Below are 24221 nucleotides of genomic sequence, written 5' to 3'. Positions count from 1 at the left end.
CATGTAACAGCATTTCCCCAAAATATGGTCTCAGCCTCCAGCACTTTGTCACCCAGCCTGTAGACAGGACTCCAGAATGAACTCGTGTAAAGAATTGCCATGTCTTCTTCCACATTGTTATCCATGTACAGTGGTGCTGTTTGAGTTCCCTGGTTACAGCTGTGCACTCAAAAGAGTGCACTCAAAAGAGGCTTGGTGTTGGTGTAGTCAGCTGCACTGACACACATTCCTCTCCTCTCCTCTCCTCTCCTCTCCTCTCCTCTCCTCTCCTCTCCATCACTTAGAAAGCTGAAAGATACATGTGAGAGGGCATGGTTCTATGGATTTAGGATTTTTTATTAAAAAAACGATATAGAGCTCCATACAGTACTATGTTGCCTTAATTTTAGAGGTCCCTCTCCACGGTGGACTAACAAAAACTAATTTAAACCTGCTGTGCCATCTGCAGACAGTGCTGGGAAGGGCAGCCCCTCTCCCCTGCAACATGCTCAAGGCTGCACTGAGCACTACACACACAAAGATGCAGCAACTGAAACAGTGCCGCTCACCTTTCATCTGATATAAACCAATTTATCTTTTTTTTTTCCCTTATTCTTTGATTTCCATCTGTCTTGGAAATTATCCCTGGCAACACATTCATGCCCTGATTATGTAGGATCAGTCATGACTTTGCTAGAGTCACACTAGTGACTCTGCTTCCTGGACTGTATTGCACCAAAAAGGAGAGACATCATGTCACAGAAGCTTTTCTTCTTCCATATTTTTGTGCCTACCAAGAGAGATACAAGACAGTGTCAAAACTTTACATGTTGATCATTCCTTCTGCAACAATGCAGCGAAAAAAGAAAAAAAAGAATCGAAGAGTCTGTGTCCTCTGCTTATCTAAGCTTGGTATTTGAGCATCAGGCTTTGTCCATGTCCCAGTCTTCAAAGCATGCTGAGAGCTGTATTCCTGCATCCTGAAAGGCTGCTGCTGTTTGAATGCAACTGCAACATTTTACATTCTCCCTTGGTAGGTGTTTCCTACCAAAGTCTGTACTTCTCTCTGTGTGTTGTGGGCTCAAGCAACCTTCAAAAAAAAGTCCAGAATTCTCACATTTTCCTTAGCTGCCAAGGCCTTTGTGAACAGGAATGTGGAAACACCTCTCATACAGCCCTGAACTCCACTGCAGTGACTTTGTATGTGATATCCAATATGTGGTATCAGATACAAGAAGCAAGCAAAAGACAGATCTGTCTTTCAGCACACTTCCCTTTGAAACCATTGGCCATATCCGTGAGTGCTGGCTGATGAGTGCTTAAGAGCTCTGTTAATTTTTAGGTGTAAATCACATGTGATATGTAAAAATTATCTGTAATATTCCTTTTGCAATATTTGTTATTTGCTAAGTAGTAAAGTTTGATAAGAAGCATTTTCTTCTGCAACCAGGGAACTCTGGAGGACCAGATCATCCAGGCCAACCCACTGCTGGAGGCTTTTGGCAATGCCAAGACTGTGAGGAATGACAACTCCTCACGCTTTGTGAGTTCATTTCAGATTTGTTGGAATGAAGATATTTAATGCAAGTCTCATTCATTGATTTTCATAACCAATGGTTTGATCTGCACTCCTTGATAGGGAAAATTCATCCGGATTCACTTTGGACCTACCGGCAAGCTGGCCTCTGCAGATATTGAAACCTGTGAGTTGGAGCAAGTCAGTGCAAGCAGAATGCATGCTTTTGCAAGCTCAATTTATCAGGAGACTAACAGCACCTCTCTTTTGGTTAGATCTCCTGGAGAAATCCAGAGTCACCTTTCAGCTGTCTAGTGAAAGGAGCTATCATATTTTTTACCAGATAATGTCCAACAAGAAGCCAGAGCTCATTGGTGAGTGCCAGCAGTGCTGGGCTTGGCTCAGTGAATGCTTTCTCTTCCCACTGTGGCCTGCCCCAGTGCCACTAAAGGGGACCCATATACCTGCAGATCTCCTCCTTATCTCCACCAACCCCTATGACTTCCTCTATGTGAGCCAAGGAGAAGTCACGGTTGCCAGCATTGATGACAGCGAGGAGCTGCTGGCAACAGATGTGAGTAGAGCAGAGCAGCCCTGCAGCCAGTCCAGCTGCAGCCAGGGAGGTCTGGCCAGCCAGGCCCAGCACCGGGCTCTGCTGCCCAGTGCCACGGGACTGGGATGGTGCTGACACAGCACAGGCAGGGACAGAAACCCCACCTGCCCCCTGTGCTTCAGCTTGCCTGAAGAACTTTGTGCTTTCCCAACTTGCCTGTTGCCTCTGCAGAATGCTGTGGACATCCTGGGCTTCAGCCCTGATGAGAAGGTGGGGATATACAAGCTGACAGGGGCTGTCATGCACTATGGGAACATGAAATTCAAGCAGAAGCAGCGGGAGGAGCAGGCGGAGCCAGACGGCACAGAAGGTAGGGCTGATTGCAGAGTTTGCTTGTGAGCTGCACCAGCAGAGAGCAGCAACCCCGCCCCAGAAAGTGCCCAGCACTTTGAAAATTATTTTCCTTTCCAGAAACTAGTTTTTTTAATGATCGTTTCAAGTTTCACAAAGTCAGTGATTTAATTTATGCTCTACAAGGAAACAGAAAGACATAAAACTTAAGCGTTGCTGGAGCCCTCCAGGCACGGACACAGGATTGTGTTGCAGCTGAGACATTGCCTTTGGAGCAGGGGGAATATTCTCCATGAGACTGGAGAGGAGCTTCTCTTGACAATAGATCCATTTGAGTTGCACTAAAAATAGGGTCCTTGTAACAGAAACATCCCAGAGGACCAGGACACCTTTCTTTGTCTCTACTGAACTCGTTTGCTGTCTCTGATCCTAGTGGCTGACAAAGCTGGCTACTTGATGGGTCTGAATTCTGCTGATTTGCTCAAGGCTTTATGCTATCCCAGGGTGAAAGTTGGGAATGAATATGTAACCAAAGGACAAAATGTCCAACAGGTACATAAACAGCTCATCAGCTTTTCAATTTCTTCAGAGTGTTCTTTCAACTTTAAAGCTAACTCAGCATTGGTTACTGCCATGTCTGTGCTTCTCACAGGTGTACAATTCAGTGGGTGCATTGGCTAAATCAGTCTATGAGAAGATGTTCCTGTGGATGGTTCTTCGCATCAACCAGCAGCTGGATACGAAGCAGCCCAGACAGCACTTCATTGGTGTCCTGGACATTGCTGGCTTTGAGATCTTTGATGTGAGTTCCCATAGGAACACTTACCCACTGAGGACTGCTTGAAACTAACCAGCATTTTTATTGTATTTTGAATTTGTAGTTCAACAGCCTGGAGCAGCTGTGCATCAACTTCACCAATGAGAAACTGCAACAGTTCTTCAACCACCACATGTTCGTGCTGGAGCAGGAGGAGTACAAGAAGGAGGGAATTGAATGGGAGTTCATTGACTTTGGGATGGACCTGGCTGCCTGCATTGAGCTCATTGAGAAGGTAGAAGAAATCTTTTCATTGTAGGAGAGCACATTTCTTTTATGATCATTTATTTTAGTTCACTCGTTCTTGATAAAATGACACATTACTGTTGAATTACCTTCTCATATCAAAATAAGCAGCTTATAAAACCAAAGCTTTTGGAACAATGGGCTGTCTCTGCACAAACAATGGTTTCCTGAACAACATGGCTGGGGTGGAAGGGAGAATGCCTACACAATATTAATCTGATGACTTTAACAACTGCCTGTAACAGTGAGGTGAACCTCAAGTCTTATTCCGTGCAGTAATGGCTCCCCTCCCCACCTCTTACTTTCTTTATGTATCCATATTTCTCCCAGCCCATGGGCATCTTCTCCATCCTGGAAGAGGAGTGCATGTTCCCCAAGGCAACTGACACCTCTTTCAAGAACAAGCTCTATGACCAGCACCTGGGCAAGTCCAGCAGCTTCCAGAAGCCCAAGCCTGGCAAAGGCAAGGCTGAGGCCCACTTCTCCCTGGTGCACTATGCTGGCACAGTGGACTACAACATCTCTGGCTGGCTTGACAAGAACAAGGACCCTCTGAATGAAACTGTTGTGGGGTTGTACCAGAAATCATCCTTGAAGCTGTTGTCCTTCCTTTTTTCTAACTACGCTAGTGCAGAAACAGGTAAGTGCTTTTTTGATGATAACCAATAAGGGAAAAATCAACTAACACCTACTTCTGCTTCTCCTCTCTGTGGTTCAAGGCTACCAACCCCTAAGGTGACCTTGTGTGCAACCAGATATGCCAACAATAAGACACTAACATGCAGAACTGCTCGAAACACCACATTTATGTGCTGCACAGAAGTAAAGCACAGCAAGTCCAAACCCAAGTGACAGGAGGTGTGTGTTTCCTGACTGATTGTGTTGTGAATCACCTGCATGTTTACTCAGCCACTAGACAGGGCCAAATAAATGCGCAAAGTGCAAGCATTTTAGTCTTTGTAGACAGAGTTTTGTTTCTGGAGGGGTACTGGAAGAGCTAAAAGGATACCATGGATCTATTTCATATCCAACTGAGCAGTCCTGGTGTTACGACAGAAAAACAGAGAGTCAGAGAAAAAATTTAGAAGTCCTCTATGGGCATCAGAGCGCAGTCCCATCTCTTGCCCTTTTTTGTGTGTGAAGACCATCAAGTTAGACAGTCAGTAGGTCTGCCTTACTAAAAATGGCCACCCAGATTTCTACCAAAAAACCCCAATATTCTGGTAGCCTGGATGCTGGGCGAAAAAGCAGAGGCAGTGTACAGCAGTAGTCAAGTCAATGACAGACAAGGTGTTAAGTCCATCAGACTTACAGTTCACAGGGTCTGAGGCTCAAGAGACTCGATTTAATTGGGTTCACGGGTGTAGCAAATATGGAAAGACACTGAGCTGCTTGGACTTGTATTCCCGAGACTAAAATTTGCATCCTGCCGTAACTCAGAATAGAGCTGTATTATTCACCTGAAATACTGGATTAGGAGATTTTTTTTTTTTTAATAGAAGACTTCCCTGCACTGATAAATGGATGTCTGAGTCACATTCTTGTGGTCTTCCACCTAATTAAATTTTGGTTTTTTAAAATTTTGGTTTTTTAAATGGGGCTTTGTGTAATAGTGAAAGCAATATGTGACCAGGAGCACAGAGTACACCATCAGGAAACTTACACCAGGCCAAAATGTCCTTCCATACCAGCAAAGCCACATACACCGTAATGCAACGTGAGTCTTGCATTTGAGACCAAGCACACTGCCCTCTGATCAACAACTACGCAGCAGCACTTCACTAAACTCTCAGGGAGCTGCATGCCAGTATCTAAAATTAAGTATTTTATTGGTCCATGGCCCAAGCAAGGAAGGTGAGGCCTACAAAATGTACTGCTTATTCTAACTGTTCACCTCCCATCTACTTCTTCCAAGGTGATAGTGGTGGTGGTGGTGGCAAGAAGGGTGCTAAGAAGAAGGGGGGCTCTTTCCAGACAGTGTCTGCTGTGTTCAGGGTATGTGAATTTCTTTTTATATGAGCCATGCTTCCACAAAATGATCTGAGGGCTGGAACACCTGTCCTATAAAAAAAAGCTGAGAGAGTTGGGGTTGCTCAGCGTGGGGAAGAGAAGATTCCAGGGAAACCTTACTCTGGTTTTTCGATATATAAAAGGGGGATTATCAGAAAGACAGAAAAAGACTTTTTACCAGGGCCTGTAGTGACAGGACAAAAGGCAATGATTTTAAACTGGAAGAGGGTAGATCTTAATTGGATATAAGAAAAAAAAATTTTCACTCTGAGGGTGGTGAGGCCCTGGCACAAGTTGCCCAGAGAAGATGCGGTTGCCCTGTCCCTGGAAGTGTTTATGGGCAGGTTGGATGGGGCTTGGAGCAACCTGGGACAGTGGAAGGTGCCCCTGCCTAGGACAGTGATGCTGGGCTCGATGACCTTCGAAGGCCTCTTCCAAGCCAAACCATTCTGTGATTCTGTAACTCCCTGAAATTAAATAGGAATGCAAAAGCTTTGTAGCTTGAAGTTGAAACCCTTGTTTCGTTCTATCACAGGAAAACCTGAACAAATTGATGACTAACCTGAGAAGCACCCATCCTCACTTTGTGCGCTGCCTGATCCCCAACGAGAGCAAGACACCTGGTAAGTCCATCATTATATTCTGAAGACGTGGGACTGACAGGAACTGGCCTGTTAAGCTTCCACACCGATTTCCCAAATAGCTCCCTCTGCATGTGAAGTCCTTTTGGGGGTTGGCCTGCAAGACAGTAACAAGGGGAACTTTTTTGTGTCGTCTACTGTGACTGAAAAATTTTGGGCATTACATGGTCCACAAGTTACCCATCCTTGCTTAATGTGTGTTCAGAACTGAAGGTGATAAAAATATGCTTGATTACAGCTGATATAATTGTCTGTTGTGGGTAACAGTATTAGAAAATCCCTTGTCTGGATGGCACTACACTGTGCCACCTTTGCCTACATCCAGTGAGGAGGCTGATGCTGTTGGAGATTTTCCAGTTGGTCTCCTAAAGCACCATCCTGTCATTTTTTGAGAAATGTGGCCTGATGCCTTTTCACAAGCACTGCTAGCCCTTGCATTCTTAGCAAAGCTCACTGATGCAACTCTCCACAACTTGTATGAATTGAAGGCATGTTCTGTCTGCACTTCCTGCATCTTTAATCAAGAGCTGCTTGAATTTAAAAAAAAAAAAAGAAAAAGAAGAGATCATTCTGGAATGCTAATACATATGAAGATTCCTTGGAATAAAAACAGAATCATGATGGATGTATTTTGTTTAAGGTGTAATGGACCATTACTTGGTGATGCATCAGCTGCGGTGCAATGGGGTTCTGGAAGGCATCCGAATCTGCAGGAAGGGGTTTCCAAGCAGAATCCTTTATGCAGACTTTAAGCAACGGTAGGTCCTCAGTCACTACTTACTGTCTGTTGAGAAAAGGCCTCAGTAAACACACAGCTCAGGTGACATGTCTGGTGACACCATGGAGAGACACTTTCCCAGTCAGACGAGATTAGTGGCATTGGAGCGAACCAAGTCATTAATACTGTTTTGAGGTCACTCCAGTGTTTCCCTCTCTGACCAGACCAGAGATTTCTTGATATATCAGAACCAGTGTAATTTCTAAACAGAAGCCAATGCCTGATGATTCAAAGAGATGCAAAACACTTGCAGTGTAATGAATAAGGTGCCATTGTCGACTAGTCTTTGAAGCCTTCCAGAGTACAGATACAAGGTCAATCCACATGAGCCTCCTCACAGTGCTCTGTCTCTGGCCTTGATTTCTTCATCTTTAAAATGGAGACAACTGAACTGGTTCATGTGGGCTCAGTTGCCACAGAGTGCTAAACCAGAACCATCTGCTGTTCTAGTTACATGTAGCACCTCTCATGCTGCACTGGTGTGAAAAGGACTCAAGATCTCTCTGAAGATGTCCTGCAACCTGGTGTTCAGTGAGGGATCAGCTAGTCTCGATTGTCAAATTTTAATTTGAAGTGACAGATTAAAGAATCCGTCCATAATGACCATGGTCCAGAACCACAGAGTGCTTTAGGAATGATAATGGAAGCCAAAAATAGAGACAATTATCACTGTCATGATTTTACATACTCTTTTTCAAGGTAGACTTGAGAATAAGAAGTACTCCAGTGTACAGTCACACATCCACATTGCTGTATCAGAAGAAACCCCTTTAGAAGGATTAGATGGTCCTGTCCACAACACAGGATTACCTTAATCATTTAGCAAAATGATAAGATTTCTGTTAGCACTTACACATTAATACCATGTCATTTTCCATCCACTCAAGCATTCAGTGGTACAACTTGTAGAGACTGAGCTGTGCAAGATCTGCATTTGGAATATAGTGGATCTTTGTCAGTAGTTTTAATTAACCTTCAACTCTAATTTGAGTAGCATTCCTCTGATCAATGAAACAAGTTGAGAGGAAGTTGACATGTTCTATGCTCTTCCTAATTTCTGGATCTGCAGACACTCTTGAAGTATGTGCCTTAGATTTGTACATAGCAGCACACTGTGTTGTTACACAACCAACAGATTCCTCTTAAGAGTAGATGTGTCCCCTTTTCATCATGTTTTGTTCAGCCAGGCACCACTGTCTAGATTTTAGATGACATATTCAGCTGCTTTTAGGCAGCTCAGTTTTCATGTATTTTTATGACATACAGTGGATCCTGTTTTCCTCATCCTCTTTGCAACCAGTTCTTGCAACCTGTCTTACCACAGGTACAAGATCCTTAACGCCTCAGCCATTCCAGAAGGCCAATTCATTGACAGCAAAAAGGCTTCAGAAAAGCTTCTTTCCTCCATTGATGTGGACCACAACCAATATAAATTTGGCCACACCAAGGTAAAGTCCTTGTGGAACAGTAGGTATAATTAAGCAAAATATTTTGTTTGTTGAAAGTGTTTCTTGCATACTAAATCAGCCTTCATGATGATTATGAACAAAGTACACCACTAGCAAGATGGACTACAGAGAACTTGTGTGGTTCTTGTGTGAGGGGCAGCACTGCCAGCCCTGGGAACACCATGTTATCAGAATGACCCAGTGTGGCTGCAACTAGATTTTCTGCTGCTTCTTTCTCAAGCCAGTGGAACGTATTTATGTCAGTGGAGGCTGGACGGGCTCAGACAAGTCCCCCTACTACTCAGGGGATTCAAGAACACCAAGTGTGTCTTCCATACCCAAAGCAGTGTTAGGTGAGACACTGTTCTTTGGTCAGCACAACCCAGTCCTTGCTATCTCTGGATAAAAAACCAATTGCCTACATTACTGAACAGACATAGGATCACAGGGCGGTTTGGGTTGGAAGGGACCTTAAAGATAAACTAGTTCCAACCACTCTGCCATGGGCAGGGACACCTTCCACAATCCCAGGTTGCTCCAAGCCCCGTCCAACCTGACCTTGGACACTTCCAGGGATGAAATAAATTTTCCATAAACTACACTGGAGCAGACATCAAATAACACCACAATAATATGGTTAGGTCATACACAGAGTGACTTTTCATGAATCACAGGAACACTGAGGATTTAAATACTGACAGAAAATTTCTCTAGCTCTTAAACCCTTCCCCTGCAGGCATTTTTCCTAAACTACCTTGTACTACCCTGCATCAGCTGTCAATGGCCATGTATCTACCTAAGCCTCAAACTGTTTGACCCTTTTTTATGTTCTAGGTGTTCTTCAAGGCAGGTCTCCTGGGACTCCTAGAAGAGATGAGAGATGAGAAGCTTGTGAGCCTCATCACTCATACACAAGCTATATGCAGAGGGTACCTCATGAGAACTGAATTTAAAAAGATGAATGAAAGAAGGTAATATAAGCAAACACGAGCGATTTTACTGTGTCAGACCAAAGCTCCATCGGTGTAATACATTGTCTCAGGCAAAAAGCTGTCCTTGGGATAGAACCTTAGAAATCATTGGGGAACAGAGCAAGTACAAACAATCAAACAGAGCAAGTACAAACAATCAGCTTCCTCCTGAGAGTCTCACAAAATCTGGCAGTGTCTGTTTAGCAATGGGACCCTGCAGCTGGACCACAGTACTGAGTTTTAACAAGGAACCTTTCCTCCAGGAATGCACTTACTGTTTTCAGCCTTTAAAGAATCCTGTGGCAGAGACAGCCAACTGAAGAAGGGCTAAGGTTTTTCTGTTTTCAACATGTTGTCTCATCATTTAATTGGATCACATTGATTTTGTAAGGAATGAGGTGTAATCACCCTCTGCTCTCCCTTTCTTTAATTTCCTTCCCTGGCTCCACCATCTAAGATGAACAATCCTAGCTTGGACAGAGAAGTACTCCTTACTTTCAACTATTCCACATCCCCTTCAGCTTTTCATTCATCCCCTTTGAGATGGGATGAATCATGCAAAATTTAGAGTTCAGGAGTGACAGCACTGGACAAAACAAGCAAACTTTCTTGAATGTTGTTGGCAAGTGAAAGTTTTAGGGGGAGCAAGGCATGCATAAATGTACAGGATACTCTGCCAAATAATTGCTTTTATTTGTAATACTCTGCAGCATATATTTAGCTCAGGTGTTTCCTGAGCCAGCCATAGTTTCTAAGAATTCAATAACTCTTACTGGATTTCTCTGCAAGGAATTGTCTAATGTCCCTTTGCGCTATGGGCATTAACAATATCCTTTGTGTTCAACACCATAAAAGTGTTTCCTTTTTTTTTTTTCAGTTTCTGTCTTAATAATTTCTAATATGGTATTTTGAGTGACCCAAAAAGCACCAAGCTGCTGTTCCCACAATTGGCAGTAACTTCCAGCTTTGTAATCTTAGCAGCAGTACTTGAAGGATGTCTGTCTTCACTCTGGTATTTACCTGAGCACTTGCATTTTCCTTGAGACTGAGGAAAGTCTCAGAGATTCCCAGTCAATATGCCAGAGAAGTCTGTCTGTTTTGTAGTATTTCTTCCTCATATATTCAGACAATAGATACTAGTCAAGCTACTGAACCAGACATTCTGCAATAAGGGCCTAAAATGACTCTTTAATAAAAGCAAGGGAGGTGAGGAAAAAAATTCTTGTGCAAGTGTTCTTGAGGTAAATGCTGATGCCATGTGGCAAATAATCAGAGTATGTTTCCAGCTCAAGTCTCACCACCCTCACAAACTGGTTTCATGTGTTTTCAGAGAATCTATTTATATTATCCAATACAACATCCGTGCATTCATGAATGTCAAACACTGGCCATGGATGAAATTGTACTTCAAGATCAAGCCCTTGCTGAAGAGTGCAGAGTCTGAGAAGGAGATGGCCAACATGAAGGAGGAGTTTGAGAAAACCAAGGAAGAGCTTGCAAAGTCTGAGGCAAAGCGGAAGGAGCTGGAGGAGAAAATGGTGAAGCTTGTGCAGGAGAAAAATGACCTGCAGCTCCAGGTTCAGTCTGTGAGTAACCTCCATCTTCAGATTCACTCCACTTCCTCTGCTGCTCTTTTTCTCCTCTTTTCCATTGTCCTCTATAAACAGGCACGCAATAGGGACAAAGTCTCCCCTGCTTTGTCTCTGGTCGTGTCACTTACACCTAAGCAAGGTGCAAAGCATACACCAAATATCAGTAGGAATACAGGAAGTTCCAACACCCTCACCAGTGGAAGAATCAGACATTCTACAGTATATATAATGTGCTCCTCGTAGTGGTGTCTGACTCGGGATGAAATATAGGCCGTTTCCACATCTGCTGCCATTATAATGCAGAGGCAGGGCAGGAGTGCTTTTCTGTCTGAGGCAGGACTGAAAACTGTGGAATCTGCTTTTCTCTGGAATACTGCTGAAAAGAGATTGAAATTGCACCTGTAAGGTTCTGAAAGATAATAAAATATTACATGGCCAAGAGCAGTCTGGTGCAAGTGGACATGTCACTTGCTGTCAGAAAGCATCCAACTTTGAAAGTCTTAACTGTCCTTTGTCATTTTTCTGATAAATATAATGCACCTTCAATGTGTTCTGACAGGAGAGTGAAAACCTAGCTGATGCTGAAGAGAGATGTGAAGGACTCATTAAAAGTAAAATCCAGCTAGAAGCTAAAATTAAAGAACTAAATGAAAGACTGGAGGATGAAGAAGAGACAAATGCTGAACTGACAGCAAAGAAGAGGAAACTTGAAGATGAGTGCTCAGAGCTGAAGAAAGATATTGATGACCTTGAGATGACTCTGGCCAAAGTGGAAAAGGAGAAGCATGCAACAGAGAATAAGGTGACAGAGGAATCAGGGAATTATTCTTCCCCACACAGCACTCCTATACAGCTTGTCAGTTTTGTGGAAAATTGTAGTCACCTCTAAGTGCTCTGAATAGAAGTGAGATGTGTCCAATGCATAGGAGAGAGGTATTTTCACTTAATCAATCAGCTGACAGAATTGTTTCTGTTAAGGTTCTTTGTGATGTTATCATAGTTTTTTTCACTTTTATGGAAAACCTATTTTTGGCTATGCTTAGCACTTGATCATCTCTTTTTAAAGAATCTGACTTGCTGAGAATTTACAGCTGTTTTCATAGCAAATATATCCTATGCAGGAAAGATATTCCTTGAGCAAGAGCAACTCAGAGGGCTTTTGTAAATCCCAATGGGAAAAACTTGCAGAGGAAAGTGAAAATCGAGCATGTTTCACTATAAAATTTAGTAGGATAGGGCTGGGGATCAAAAACAACTAAAGCAGGAATTTCTACCACTGCAGGATCAGAGAGATGAGACTCTCAGCCATGATAAATGCTGCTGCCCTCATTACAATCAATATAAATATTCTGCGGGGAGCATTTGGACTATATGCATGCGAGGTTTTTCAAGGATGCACTCACTGTGTTCTCAGTCTGCCATTTCTCAAGGCATCCCCTCACGGGATGGATGCTGGCTGTCTAACAGGTAAAGAATCTCACCGAAGAGATGGCAGCTCTGGATGAAAATATTTCTAAACTCACTAAGGAGAAAAAGGCCCTCCAGGAAGCCCACCAGCAGACACTGGATGACTTGCAAGTTGAGGAAGACAAAGTCAGCACCCTCGCCAAAGCCAAGACCAAACTGGAGCAGCAAGTAGATGATGTAAGTAAAACTTTTTGGGCTGTGTATATGTACACTGTGACAGATTACAGCAGACTAAAAATCTGTAGTTGGGAGAATAAGCAACACATAAAGCAGACAAGCCAGCTCTAATAATTTCAGCTAATAAATCATTGCTAATTGACAGGGAATTGTGGAATCCAGCACATCTATGATGTTCATCACCAGGTATTTCAGCAGTGTAGACTTTTGTGATCTGATTTAACCCATTAGCTGGGGCAGGAGAGCTGTGACAGTTTGAAGGTTGCTGCAGAGTTGTTTGTGTGTGCATATACTCCAGGAAGTTATGAATACTGGGAATTTGTCCATATTTATCAGTCTATATGCTAGAAACTGCAGCTACTGGAAAAATTAAATTTCTGTTTTTTCAAAAACTGCTATTTCAACTGTGCACAGCCAAGCTGTGGACAGTTCAATGTCTGAAACTAAATCACCACAGCAGCTCTGGTCTCACGGTAAGAGTGCCACACAGGAGGAGATGCCCCGATTATTTTCTCTATTCATCAATTTCCAACTTAGTTAGATTTTTAAATTTAGTATAGTTACTTTTGAAGTATAATTCATGTTTTTCAAAGTATGTTTTATGTGTTTTAGCTTGAAGCATCTCTGGAACAAGAGAAGAAGCTGCGAATGGACCTTGAGAGAGCAAAGAGAAAGCTGGAGGGTGATCTGAAAATGTCTCAGGATTCCATCATGGATCTGGAGAATGATAAGCAACAAATGGATGACAGGCTAAAGAAGTATTACACTGACTTGTTATGCTCTGAATTCTGAAATTAATGTTTTATCTTAACCATATTGAATTTGCCTTCTTGTTCTTTAACAGAAAGGATTTTGAAATTAGCCAGTTGCAAAGTAAAATTGAAGATGAGCAGGCTCAAAGTTCTCAGCTGCAAAAGAAAATTAAGGAGATTCAGGTAAAGTCTAGGAGTTATTAATAATTTTAGTAGCAAGCACAAATTTCTTAGAATTAACTGGTATTTATTCTTAGATCATTCTACAAAAACATTTTCCCTCACATTAATAAAACCATTAATATGGGACTCTGGGTGCTGTTCCCATCTAAGGGCACTTTTACAGAAACTCTGGCCTCTAATCACACATGACTATGTAGGAAATTTCTTAGTGAACATTGTGGCAGCTTTGAAAATGTCACAGATGTACAGCCACAGAGAATCACTTTTCTAAAAAAACAACAGAATGTGACATAATGTGTCATGATCAGGACAAAGATCACCTTCTAAATGCAGAACCAGGAAGAGAGCTCTCTTCAGTGCTATTACCCCATGATTGCTCATCTTGAAGTTCCTTCCACCCTGTTTGCTGATGGAGAAAGGACACTGCTTTGTTTTGGCCTGACTTCTGGGAAATTTCTAAGAAATTCACATTCCTTTATATTTTCCAGTGACACTCCCTCTATTTCTTCAGGAAAGTGCAACTCTAAAGCCTTCAAAAAATAATAAACCCATTCTGAGCTATAACATAAAATAAAGTATCAGATTTTACATTCACTATTGTTCCAAAACTGAATACTATCTCTCCTAGGACACAATACAGTGAAATTTCTAGTGGTACTTCTCTTTCTATGCCTGTATTAATGGATGTGAATGCTTGCTCTTTATTCCTTAGTGATAATTTTAAACCTGTCCATTTAAAAGTCCTCTTTTAACCAATTAACTCTCACAGGCCCGTATTGAGGAGCTGGAGGAGGAGATTGAGGCAGAGCGAACCTCTCGCGCTAAAGCAGAGAAGCATCGGGCTGACCTGTCGAGGGAGCTGGAGGAGATCAGCGAGCGCCTGGAAGAAGCAGGAGGGGCGACAGCAGCTCAGATTGAGATGAACAAGAAGCGCGAGGCAGAATTCCAGAAGATGCGCCGTGACCTGGAAGAGGCCACGCTGCAGCACGAAGCCACGGCTGCCGCCCTGCGCAAGAAGCACGCGGACAGCACCGCTGAGCTGGGGGAGCAGATCGACAACCTGCAACGTGTGAAGCAGAAGCTGGAGAAGGAGAAGAGTGAGCTGAAGATGGAGATTGACGACTTGGCCAGCAACATGGAGTCTGTCTCCAAGGCCAAGGTCGCTGCACAGGAAGAAGTATTTCTCATTGTTAGCATTGCTCTTCTGAACAACTAGATGAGCTGAGGGATGTTTTTTCTATCTCTTCACAGAGCAATCTGGAGAAGATGTGCCGAGCTCTTGAAGACCAGTTCAGTGAAGTCAGAGCCAAAGATGATGAACATGTGCGGCTAATTAACGATCTGAACACACAGAAAACACGTCTGCAGACTGAGAACGGTACGTCCCTTGATGAAATGTAATACTCCAGTGTCAAGTAATTAAATATGCTGCCTGAATGTGTGTGTGTTTTGTAACATATTCCTCACTTGGTGAGCTGAACAAAACTCAGAATGTAGAATCTCCTCCTGGTGGCAGTCATAGAAACTCTACCCAAGGACACATACAGCCAAACCAGCAGTGCTGTCAGTCAAAATGAACATGTGAGTTTGTGCTCAGTTCATCTTTTCTTTGATGCCAGCACAGCATTTCTCTTGAACAGCTTTTCCTATGGGAATGCAATTGCTACTCTCTCTTCAGTTTACCACATTATATCTTGGAATCCCTTTCTACATGGCCAGCTGCTGTCATTCATTTGTTTTATGTCTCGTATCTCTGTATTTAAAAAAATCAATGTTTTCATGTTAGGTGAACTCACTCGGCAACTGGAGGAGAAGGAGTCCTTGATTTCTCAGTTAACTCGAGGCAAACATACTTTCACTCAGCAGACTGAAGAGCTGAAGAGACAGCTAGAGGAAGAAAATAAGGTGACTTGCTTTCAATTGGAACAACAAATTTTAAAATAAATCAATGTACTAAAAAAATAAATTTGATTTCTCCTCAGAGAAGAGACATCAGAACAGTGAAAATTTTGAACTTTGACTTGGAATACAGCACAGAGAGGAGACACTAAAAATTAAATAGGCAAGACAGTTTAAGCCCTTCTCATCATGACTTCTGAACTTCAAAAACATGAGAGAAGTGAATGAAAGCAGCTCTGTGCCCATACCTAGTACTGCTACTGGAAATCCCTGAAGCAAAGCAAGGGAAAAAAAAGGAAATAGAGCAGGAGTGCTTTCACCTTGTCTGTGGGATTTATTTTGCCTTTGCCTGAAACACTTGGTGCAGATGCGTTTGAGAAGTGTTATCCCAGACAAGATGGGCAAGCACCTGACCTCGTTTAACAACATCAAGTCTGAAACACAGAGTCCCTAATGTTACTCACTTTTCTCCTTCTGTTTCCCTAGCAACTGTAGCACATGGATAGGGAGATAAGAATATTTTACTGGAAAAATATCCAGTCACAAATTATTAGCGTTCTGACAACTTGTATAATTTTAACTACCAAGGCCAAGAACGCCCTGGCCCACGCCCTGCAGTCCGCTCGCCACGACTGTGACTTGCTCCGGGAACAATATGAGGAGGAGCAGGAGGCCAAGGGGGAGCTGCAGCGCGCCCTGTCCAAGGCCAACAGCGAAGTGGCCCAGTGGAGAACCAAATACGAGACGGACGCGATTCAGCGCACGGAGGAGCTTGAGGAGGCCAAGTACGTGGGGAGATGGCTTGGAGGAAGTAGAAGGATATTTAAGCATAATGAGTGAAGAACTGAAGGAAATCAGAATATGTTTGTAGTGGGAATATGCAGAGCAGTGTGCTTTGTAATTTATTAGAAGTGAAAAGGGGAGTGAGTAGATATTTAAAGGAGGAGTAGGGGCAGAGGCTTAGGGGTGTCTACATAAAGGAGAATTCCAGTGCATTGAGTTAATCTCAGTAGTTGAAAAGGCACATTCTTTACACTGTTGGTACTGAAAGCATATTTCTGGTCCCTCTCCACATTGGTACAGTACATATCTGGGTACGTATTCTCCCATTCCATGCACCACTTCAGAGTGCTGTGACACCCCAGGCTCCTGGCACCACAGCATCATCTATTTCTCTCTCTGCCCATCTTTCTCATTCCAAACTCCTTTCATGTCCATTTCTTGAGAAGGTCAGAATTTTCCCTTTCTCAGTGCTGAATGTCCCGTCCTGCAGGAAGAAGCTGGCCCAGCGCCTGCAGGAGTCAGAGGAGCAGATTGAGGCTGTCAATGCAAAGTGTGCTTCACTGGAGAAGACAAAGCAGAAGCTGCAGGGGGAAGTGGATGACCTCATGATTGATGTGGAGAGGTCAAATGCAGTCTGTGCAGCATTTGATAAAAAGCAGAGGAATTTTGACAAGGTTTGTTCAAAAGACCATGCCAGATCTAAACATCATTAGATGTTTGATAGGACAAGACAAATTCTGAAGTTATCAAAGTTCTGCACTCACAGTAAAATAAACTGCATCTTACCCAAAGCAAAGTTATGGTAAGGACCCCATAATGGGACATATGGTAAAGAAAAAGTCACTGTGTAAGTAACCCCAGGTGACCACAGCAAATAATAAAGTACCTTCTGATAGTTTTAAAAAGCATGAAGTCTTCACAAGGGAGACTGGTCAAACAGACTGAGTGAATACTCACATGCAAGCTAACGAGCCCTGCTGCTAGTCTGCTAGCCTAACCTTGGGGTTAGGCAGAGCCTCAGACTCATGTAAAGTTCCAGCCTTCACGGCCCTTACTAACACTTAAAAGAATCTGCACTGTTGGACCAAGTTATGTTGCACAGCCCTGTGTCTTGGCCTACCCCTGTGGGAGTGAAAAGACTGCTAAAAATGGATCTCACAGGTCTGTGGTGTCAAACTCAGGAGAGAATTGGTAGAATATGACCTTTCTTGGTGGGCTTAGTCCAGGACAACTGGCTCCTGCAACACAATGAAGTCTCACACATCCTTTTTCAGATGAACCACATGATGTCTGGGCTGGTGTCAAACCAAACTTCTTCCTGATAGCTTGGGGCATGCACTAGTGTTGACTGAAGAGGCAAATTTAAGTAGCTCCCACCAAAACAGCCAGAGTATGGATCACAGGGAGTTGATTGTCACAGGCAGAGGACAGTCCAAAGCAAAAGACTGTTAAGATAGGCCAGGCCTCTTGGGTTCTTGTCATATAAAGGTGCAGAGAGGGGAGTGCTTCAGAATGGGCCATTCTTCTCCTGTCACCCCAGATCCTGGCTGAATGGAAGCAGAAGTACCAGGAGAGCCAGACTGAGCTGGAGGCTGCCCAGAAGGAGTCTCGCTCTCTCAGCACCGAGATCTTCCGGATGAAGAACGCCTATGAAGAAATGCTTGACCAGGCTGAGACTGTCAGACGGGAGAACAAGAACCTCCAGCGTAAGTTCATGTGTCTGTCAGCTTAGATTCACCATGAGCCCTTAGCTGCTTCCACATTTCTGGACTACCAGAGCTCTGCCTCTTCCCAGGGTTTTGCTCTTTATGATTTTCCCGTGAGGGTGGTGACTTTCCTTCCTGTGCAGCTGATCATAAAGTCACCTTCAAGCACACGCTTACAGCTCATTACAGCATGCTGCTTCCTCAGGATGTTCCCCCTCCTCCACACTATTGTAATCCTATGCATGGATAGGGACCAAGTTAACAGAATAGACAGAAATTATGATGATACTCAGTTTTTTCAGATTTCTTCAGTCACTGCCACTAGAAAAAATCCGGAGGGCTGTTGTGTGTCTCCTGATTATTGGAGGATCATGTAGCTGTGGCACAATGTATTGGCATTTAATAAGCAAACTAATTATATAGAGGAAGTACAACTCAGATCCTTTTTGTGAACTGAATGATCACTGGGGGTTATCTAAGCATAAAGAGATCAATCAAACATGACTGTCTCTGGAGATGTCATTTCACTACCTGGAGGAAGTTGACATTATTTTCTGAGCTCACTTCAGTTGGTCCCTCTCATTTTCAAATTTCACACTGAACTGGGATGTGCAGGTTATCAGAAATAAAGACTGCACACAAGACTAGACGTATTATTTCTTCTCACTGTTACATCCCATTACATCAGAGCCTCTTCTGTCACTCCCGCTGCCAAAGAGCAATTGCAGGTGCCACTGATCACACTATCTGAGAGGAGCTGAGTATGTGTTTTCTGGTTGCAGAGGAAGTTTCTGATCTGACTGAACAGATTGCTGAGTCTGGAAAAGCAAATCATGGGCTGGAGAAAGCAAAGAAGCAAATTGAGCAAGAAAAGTGTGACCTACAAGCAGCATTAGAAGAAGCAGAGGCAAGTGTCCTCAATAAGGGGCTTTCTTTTAGAGAAACCAAGAATGGAGAAAATTTGGGTGTATGTTTTATATTCCTGCTTATCCTGAAACTGTCCCAAAGGTGCAGTAAGACAGCACAGACAGACCAAAAAGCACAGGGACTGCTCCTCTGCCATACCAATGTGGCATTCCTTGCTATGCTATCATGCACAAAAAAAAACCCAGTCCCGGTCTAAAATTGAGCTCATTTTGCACCATCTGTTTGAATTTGCTCCCATGGAAAGCTTTTTCAGTGCTTGGTCTTCTCTAAAGGTCCACGGTAAGGTAAATACACCTGCCCTCCCAGCTGCTGAGGGTCACATTTCTGCATGGCCATTTCCCAGCAATGGACACCACAGAGACAAATGACAATATTCCAACCCTGACAGGGCTCTTTAGAGCACGAAGAGGGGAAAATCCTACGTGTTCAGCTGGAGCTGAACCAGGTGAAGTCAGACGTTGATAGAAGGACTGCAGAGAAAGATGAGGAAATTCAACAGCTGAAGAGGAATCACCAGAGGGTATTGGAGTCTATGCAGACCATGCTGGATGCTGAGGTCAGAAGCAGAAATGATGCTTTGAGGCTGAAAAAGAAGATGGAAGGAGATCTGAACGACATGGAAATACAGCTGAGCCATGCCAACTGCCAGGCAGCAGAGACACAGAAGCACCTTAAAGCTGTGCAAGGGCAACTCAAGGTAGGGACCCCAAGGCTACTGGGCCGTGGGTCTTTGCCATTCACTCTGCTTGCTTCTGGGTCTCACGGTGCTTTCACCTTTTAAGGATTCCCAGCTCCATTTAGATGATGCCTTGAGGGAGAATGATGACCTGAAAGAGCAGCTTGCTATTGTAGAGCGTAGGAACAATCTGATGACGACAGAAATGGAGGAGATGAGAGCTGCCATGGAGCAGACCGAGCGAGCCCGGAAGGTTTCTGAGCAGGAGCTGACGGATGCCAGTGAGAGAGTTCAGCTGCTCCACTCACAGGTATTCGGCATCTCCTGGTACAGGAGATTACTGCAGGCGTGTGGGAGTGGCACAAATGGGGTGGGAATGACCTGTCTGCTGACTGTCCCAACAGAACACAAGCCTCCTCAACACCAAGAAGAGACTGGAAGTGGACATAGCTCATTTACAGACTGAAGTTGAAGACAGCGTTCAGGAAGCCAGAAATGCAGAGGAGAAAGCAAAGAAAGCAATCACAGATGTGAGTCCTCTTGCTTGCCTCCCTTGCATTTTGTACTGCCACAGTCACTTCTACACTTTAAAAAGGCAGCAGTCAGACGAAAGAGAAACAATTCTTCAACAGAAAATACCTGTGACACACAATCCCTCCCACATGGGCCTCATGCAGCCATTTCCCTACTACTTGTCACAGAAGACCCCTTCAGAAAGGGTCCTCATGTCCTGCTAGCTGTCTGTATTGAGGAGGCATTCTCTCTCCCCTTCTCCATACCCATTCACTTTTGCTTCCAGAGTAAATGTAATAGGCAGGATAGGACAGATGGTGGCAAAATTGTAATAGAAAAAGAGTAGATTGAAACAAAGGCCTGTGTAGACACAGCACAGAAAATCAGAAATTAGGACTAAAATCATACACAATTCTATACAAATGCTAGACATGTAAGAAATAAAAAGAGAGAATATAAATGTTTCATTTAAATAAGGCTGCAGGTTCCACCCTATCAGAAGTAACAATACAATGGGAGCATCTAGGAAAGGTATAGGAATATTAAACAGAAAATGGTGACACTCTTGCATCAAGTCCTGGTGCACCAGTGTGTAGTCCTGATTGCCCACCAGCAGCAGTGCTGCAGGATCCCTGACCTCTCTGCTCTGCCACGTTGGTGACAGTCATTTATCTCAGATTCTGAGGATCTCAGCGGGCATAAGCTTTTCAGTGCAGTTTGAGGTACTCAGGGTCATCTCATTGGCAAAAACTGCTTAGAAGTCTGACTTTGGCAAATTTAGGCACCAAATAGCCAGATACACAAAATCACTAGGAAGCCCAGAGATGCAGAGTGCTAGCTGGTGATACTTCAAGATACTTCAATTTTGACTAACTTAAAAAATAGAACTTTGGTACCAAGCTACTCACATGCATTGATTATTCTTTTCTTTACATCAACCCTGTCTGTTCTCTAAGGTGGAGCAGTTTTAGAAATACAGACCTTGAGAAAGAGTGATCCTGTTTGTATGACAGAGCCATAGCAAGGCCGTGGGCACTGACTGAGAATGGGCAGAGTCACTGACCAATGTGAAGCTGGGCATTGCTCCCAGGCACACAGAACTGCTGGGATGGGGATATTTGTGACATAACTGTGCACCACAACCAGGCAGCCATGATGGCAGAAGAGCTGAAGAAGGAGCAGGACACCAGTGCCCACCTGGAGAGGATGAAGAAGAACCTGGACCAGACGGTGAAGGACCTGCAGCACCGTCTGGATGAGGCCGAGCAGCTGGCACTGAAGGGAGGGAAGAAGCAGATCCAGAAGCTGGAGGCCAGGGTATGGTGGATACTTGGGTAGACTAAGATGAAGTTTCTGACTGGGCCCTTGGTTGCTGGAACCTCTTGGGAGGGTGAAAACAGGGAGAACCCCAGGTATTCCCAGCAGGTTTGATGAGAGCTATGCTGAGTAGCCAAACTTTGCACTGTGGGTGATGAACTTGAGAATGACCTCAAAAAAACTGAGTGGGCAAAAATGGGGGCAGATGGACATCAGGAAGGCATAGATGGTAATTTTGTCTAAGGAAAAATAATTTGAAACATATTTACTTGGGGATGGACTTGGAACTGGTAATGGACACTTCAGAAGCTTTTAAATGTGCAATAGAAGCAAAAGCCTAAAACAGAAAAAAAAATTGGCTTCATTAGGAAAGGCACTGAGGACAAGACAGAGTTGTATGGCAACAATTCTTGCCACTATAATAAATACACCATGTGCAGTTCTGGTCTCTGCAACTTGAGAAGGATCTGAAAGACAAAGATTTATGAGTATTGACAAACAAGACTGGGACTCTGCCATTTGGAGACACCAGCACATCTTCAACTTTAAAACAAATAAAAATAAATACTTTACTGAGTAGGCAGTGAAATTCTGAAACCTGCTGCCATGGAAGGCTGTAGAGGCAGCTGGTAAAAGGTTCGAAAAGTGAGTAGAAATCAGCAGTTTTACAGAGGGGCACAGGCACACATAAGCCACCTTACACCTCTGATTTAATGCCTGTGGAAGTTGGACAAGAAGAAAGGGAACAGACAGCAGCCAGGTTTCCATGCTGTCCCTGAATAGTATATGCCACTGACACTCTCCAAGATAACAAATGAAAGATGAAAATGAAACAGATTTTCCCCATTTACCTGCTGAACATTCATAGAACCCTCCCTTCCTTGTTTCAATTTCCTTTCCTGACAGATTTAAGCCTAATTTTGACCATAAATGCTCTAGGTATGCACAGCTAAGTTCCTTTTATAAACAACTGTGGATTCACACGCTATGTCACCACTAACTTAACATAGTGAGCATATTTTAGCTAGTCTAGACCCAAGAAGCAGCTGCAGAAGCTGCCCTGCTCTGCCACTTTCTCTGCAGCCTTGGTCCACAGAACCTTGCAGCAGGATCAGGAGCCATTCTGGGCAGCTTGCCATCTTCACTGTGATTCTATGTTTCAGATTAATGAGTTAGAAAATGAGCTTCATTCCGAGCAGAAACGAGGAATAGAATCCCTGAAAGGAGCTCGCAAGTACGAACGGAGGCTGAAGGAGCTCACTTACCAGGTACTGCAAATCCTCTGCCCTCCTACATGGATCACCTCTGTTCATCTTCCAAGGCTGACTTGATTTTCACTTCCTACAGTCTGAAGAAGATAAGAAAAATATTCTTCGGCTCCAGGACCTGGTGGACAAGCTGCAGTTAAAAGTGAAAGCGTACAAGAAGCAGGCTGAGGAAGCTGTGAGTGGAGGACTCTTTTCAGTGGGGCCTGGGTAGAGATTTCTGAAAGGTGGGGTCCCTAGATCATTAAAATAATTGAATACTGAGTTTGAAAGGACAGGTATGGCCACTGACTTTGAATATTCTTTACCTTATAAAGACTTATGGCTCACAACAGAGTGGGCATAGCTGCAGCTCTCCCGGAACTGTTGCACTTTTGGAGCCACAAAAGCCAATTTTCCCATTTGGAACTGAGTGGGGTAATTGTTCTGTGCCCCGAGTGGTCGTGTTGTGGATGGTACTGGATATAAACACACAGAGCACTGGCAGTGCAGGGATGTACCTGTGAGGCCAACACGGGTGATGTTACCGTGGCACAGCCACAGGTGTCAGTGGCAACAGGGCAATCTCATTTCTGGCGATGCTGTCTGACTTCCAGGAGGAACAGGCAAACATCAATCTCTCGCGGTGCCGCAAGGTCCAGCACGAGCTGGAAGAGGCGAAAGAACGAGCTGATATTGCCGAAGGTCAGGTTAACAAGCTGCGAGCCAAAAGTCGAGATATTGAAAGCCAGGTGAGTTGGAGGGCTGCAGAGAGGGACCATTCCTGTGCAGGCAGTGTCACAGAGATCACTGCCCTAACACCCAGAATACAGCCACAGCTGCATTCCTCACACTCTTTCACCGGAGTGTCCCCATAAAGAAAGGCCAGAAATTGTCACTTACTCAAAACCAGCGTGTTTTGAAAGTCCTTTCGGTGCCTCACAGACCAAATATGATCAACTCTAAGAATCCAGGTCTTTTCAGCACAATTGGGAGATAGGACTTCTTCATCATAAAATGGCAGAACATTTGCAATAGGCACAGACCTGAAACAAGACCACAAATAATTCAGTTGCTCCAATACCCTCTGCATTATCTTCCTTTTTCTACATTTAGAAATCAGAGAAATGAGGTTCCTGACCAGAGCTGCAGCAGGCTCCCTCCTGATAGAGACTTCTGTGTATCCAGCAGATATCCATTACTCTGTTCAAGTAACCCAGCGTGTGTGTGTGATATATTTAGCCAACCTTAAGGTGAACCTGTGGGAAATTTTATTTATATATACATAAATATATATATATATATGTTTATATATGTTTATATATATATAAATATATAAAATAAACCTGGGTGATGCTTTAGCGACTATATGGACTGTTGATTCGCTATGAGATTGACAAGTGTCTGTCAGTGTTTGTGTATGCGTGTGTGTCTGTTTGTCCGTGTGTCTGTCCGTCCGTGTCCGTCTGTCCATGTCCGTGTCCCCGTCTCTCAGTCTGTATGTCCGTGTCTGTCTGCGTGTCCGTGTCAGTCTGTCCGTGTTCGTATGTCCCTCTGTCCGTGTGTCCGTATGTCCGTGTGTCCGTGTCCGTGTGTCCCTATGTCCGTGTGTCCGTGTCCGTCCAAGCCTGTCTGTCCGTGCCCGTCTGTCCGTGTCCGTCTGTCCGTGTCCGTC

General features: G+C 43.9%; 1 protein-coding gene and 1 long non-coding RNA gene across 2 annotated transcripts in view; one reads left to right on the top strand and one right to left on the bottom strand.

Moving 5' to 3' along the window:
- Positions 1-23914, top strand: part of LOC121666778 (myosin-13) — a 29117-nt gene extending 5203 nt beyond the window's left edge. The window contains exons 7-40 of the mRNA XM_042032741.1: positions 1430-1522; positions 1619-1682; positions 1771-1869; positions 1966-2069; positions 2280-2418; positions 2833-2951; positions 3052-3201; positions 3281-3451; positions 3793-4102; positions 5378-5457; positions 6008-6095; positions 6754-6871; positions 8216-8339; positions 9174-9310; positions 10641-10896; positions 11462-11704; positions 12370-12546; positions 13159-13304; positions 13391-13481; positions 14251-14640; positions 14733-14859; positions 15268-15386; positions 15969-16165; positions 16654-16837; positions 17704-17869; positions 18652-18776; positions 19185-19493; positions 19579-19782; positions 19877-20002; positions 21132-21302; positions 22466-22570; positions 22650-22745; positions 23164-23298; positions 23663-23914. Coding sequence (XP_041888675.1) covers positions 1430-1522; positions 1619-1682; positions 1771-1869; positions 1966-2069; positions 2280-2418; positions 2833-2951; positions 3052-3201; positions 3281-3451; positions 3793-4102; positions 5378-5457; positions 6008-6095; positions 6754-6871; positions 8216-8339; positions 9174-9310; positions 10641-10896; positions 11462-11704; positions 12370-12546; positions 13159-13304; positions 13391-13481; positions 14251-14640; positions 14733-14859; positions 15268-15386; positions 15969-16165; positions 16654-16837; positions 17704-17869; positions 18652-18776; positions 19185-19493; positions 19579-19782; positions 19877-20002; positions 21132-21302; positions 22466-22570; positions 22650-22745; positions 23164-23298; positions 23663-23677 — 5178 coding nt within the window. The 3' untranslated portion in view covers positions 23678-23914. The remainder of the gene's footprint in view (positions 1-1429; positions 1523-1618; positions 1683-1770; positions 1870-1965; positions 2070-2279; positions 2419-2832; positions 2952-3051; positions 3202-3280; positions 3452-3792; positions 4103-5377; positions 5458-6007; positions 6096-6753; positions 6872-8215; positions 8340-9173; positions 9311-10640; positions 10897-11461; positions 11705-12369; positions 12547-13158; positions 13305-13390; positions 13482-14250; positions 14641-14732; positions 14860-15267; positions 15387-15968; positions 16166-16653; positions 16838-17703; positions 17870-18651; positions 18777-19184; positions 19494-19578; positions 19783-19876; positions 20003-21131; positions 21303-22465; positions 22571-22649; positions 22746-23163; positions 23299-23662) is intronic.
- LOC121666782 lies at positions 15281-23169 on the bottom strand. The gene is made up of 3 exons (XR_006016794.1): positions 23068-23169; positions 22568-22650; positions 15281-15368 (listed from the first exon to the last, which is right to left on the bottom strand). It is a non-coding gene; the product is annotated as an uncharacterized LOC121666782 (long non-coding RNA).
- Positions 23915-24221: the final 307 nt, after the last annotated feature.

Source organism: Corvus kubaryi, unplaced genomic scaffold, assembly GCF_017639235.1.
Source record: "Corvus kubaryi isolate FWS band 111438036 unplaced genomic scaffold, C.kubaryi_AGA036_p1.0 37353, whole genome shotgun sequence".
In the NCBI taxonomy this organism is placed as follows: Eukaryota; Metazoa; Chordata; class Aves; order Passeriformes; family Corvidae; genus Corvus; species Corvus kubaryi.
This window is presented reverse-complemented; position numbering and strand designations above follow the sequence as displayed.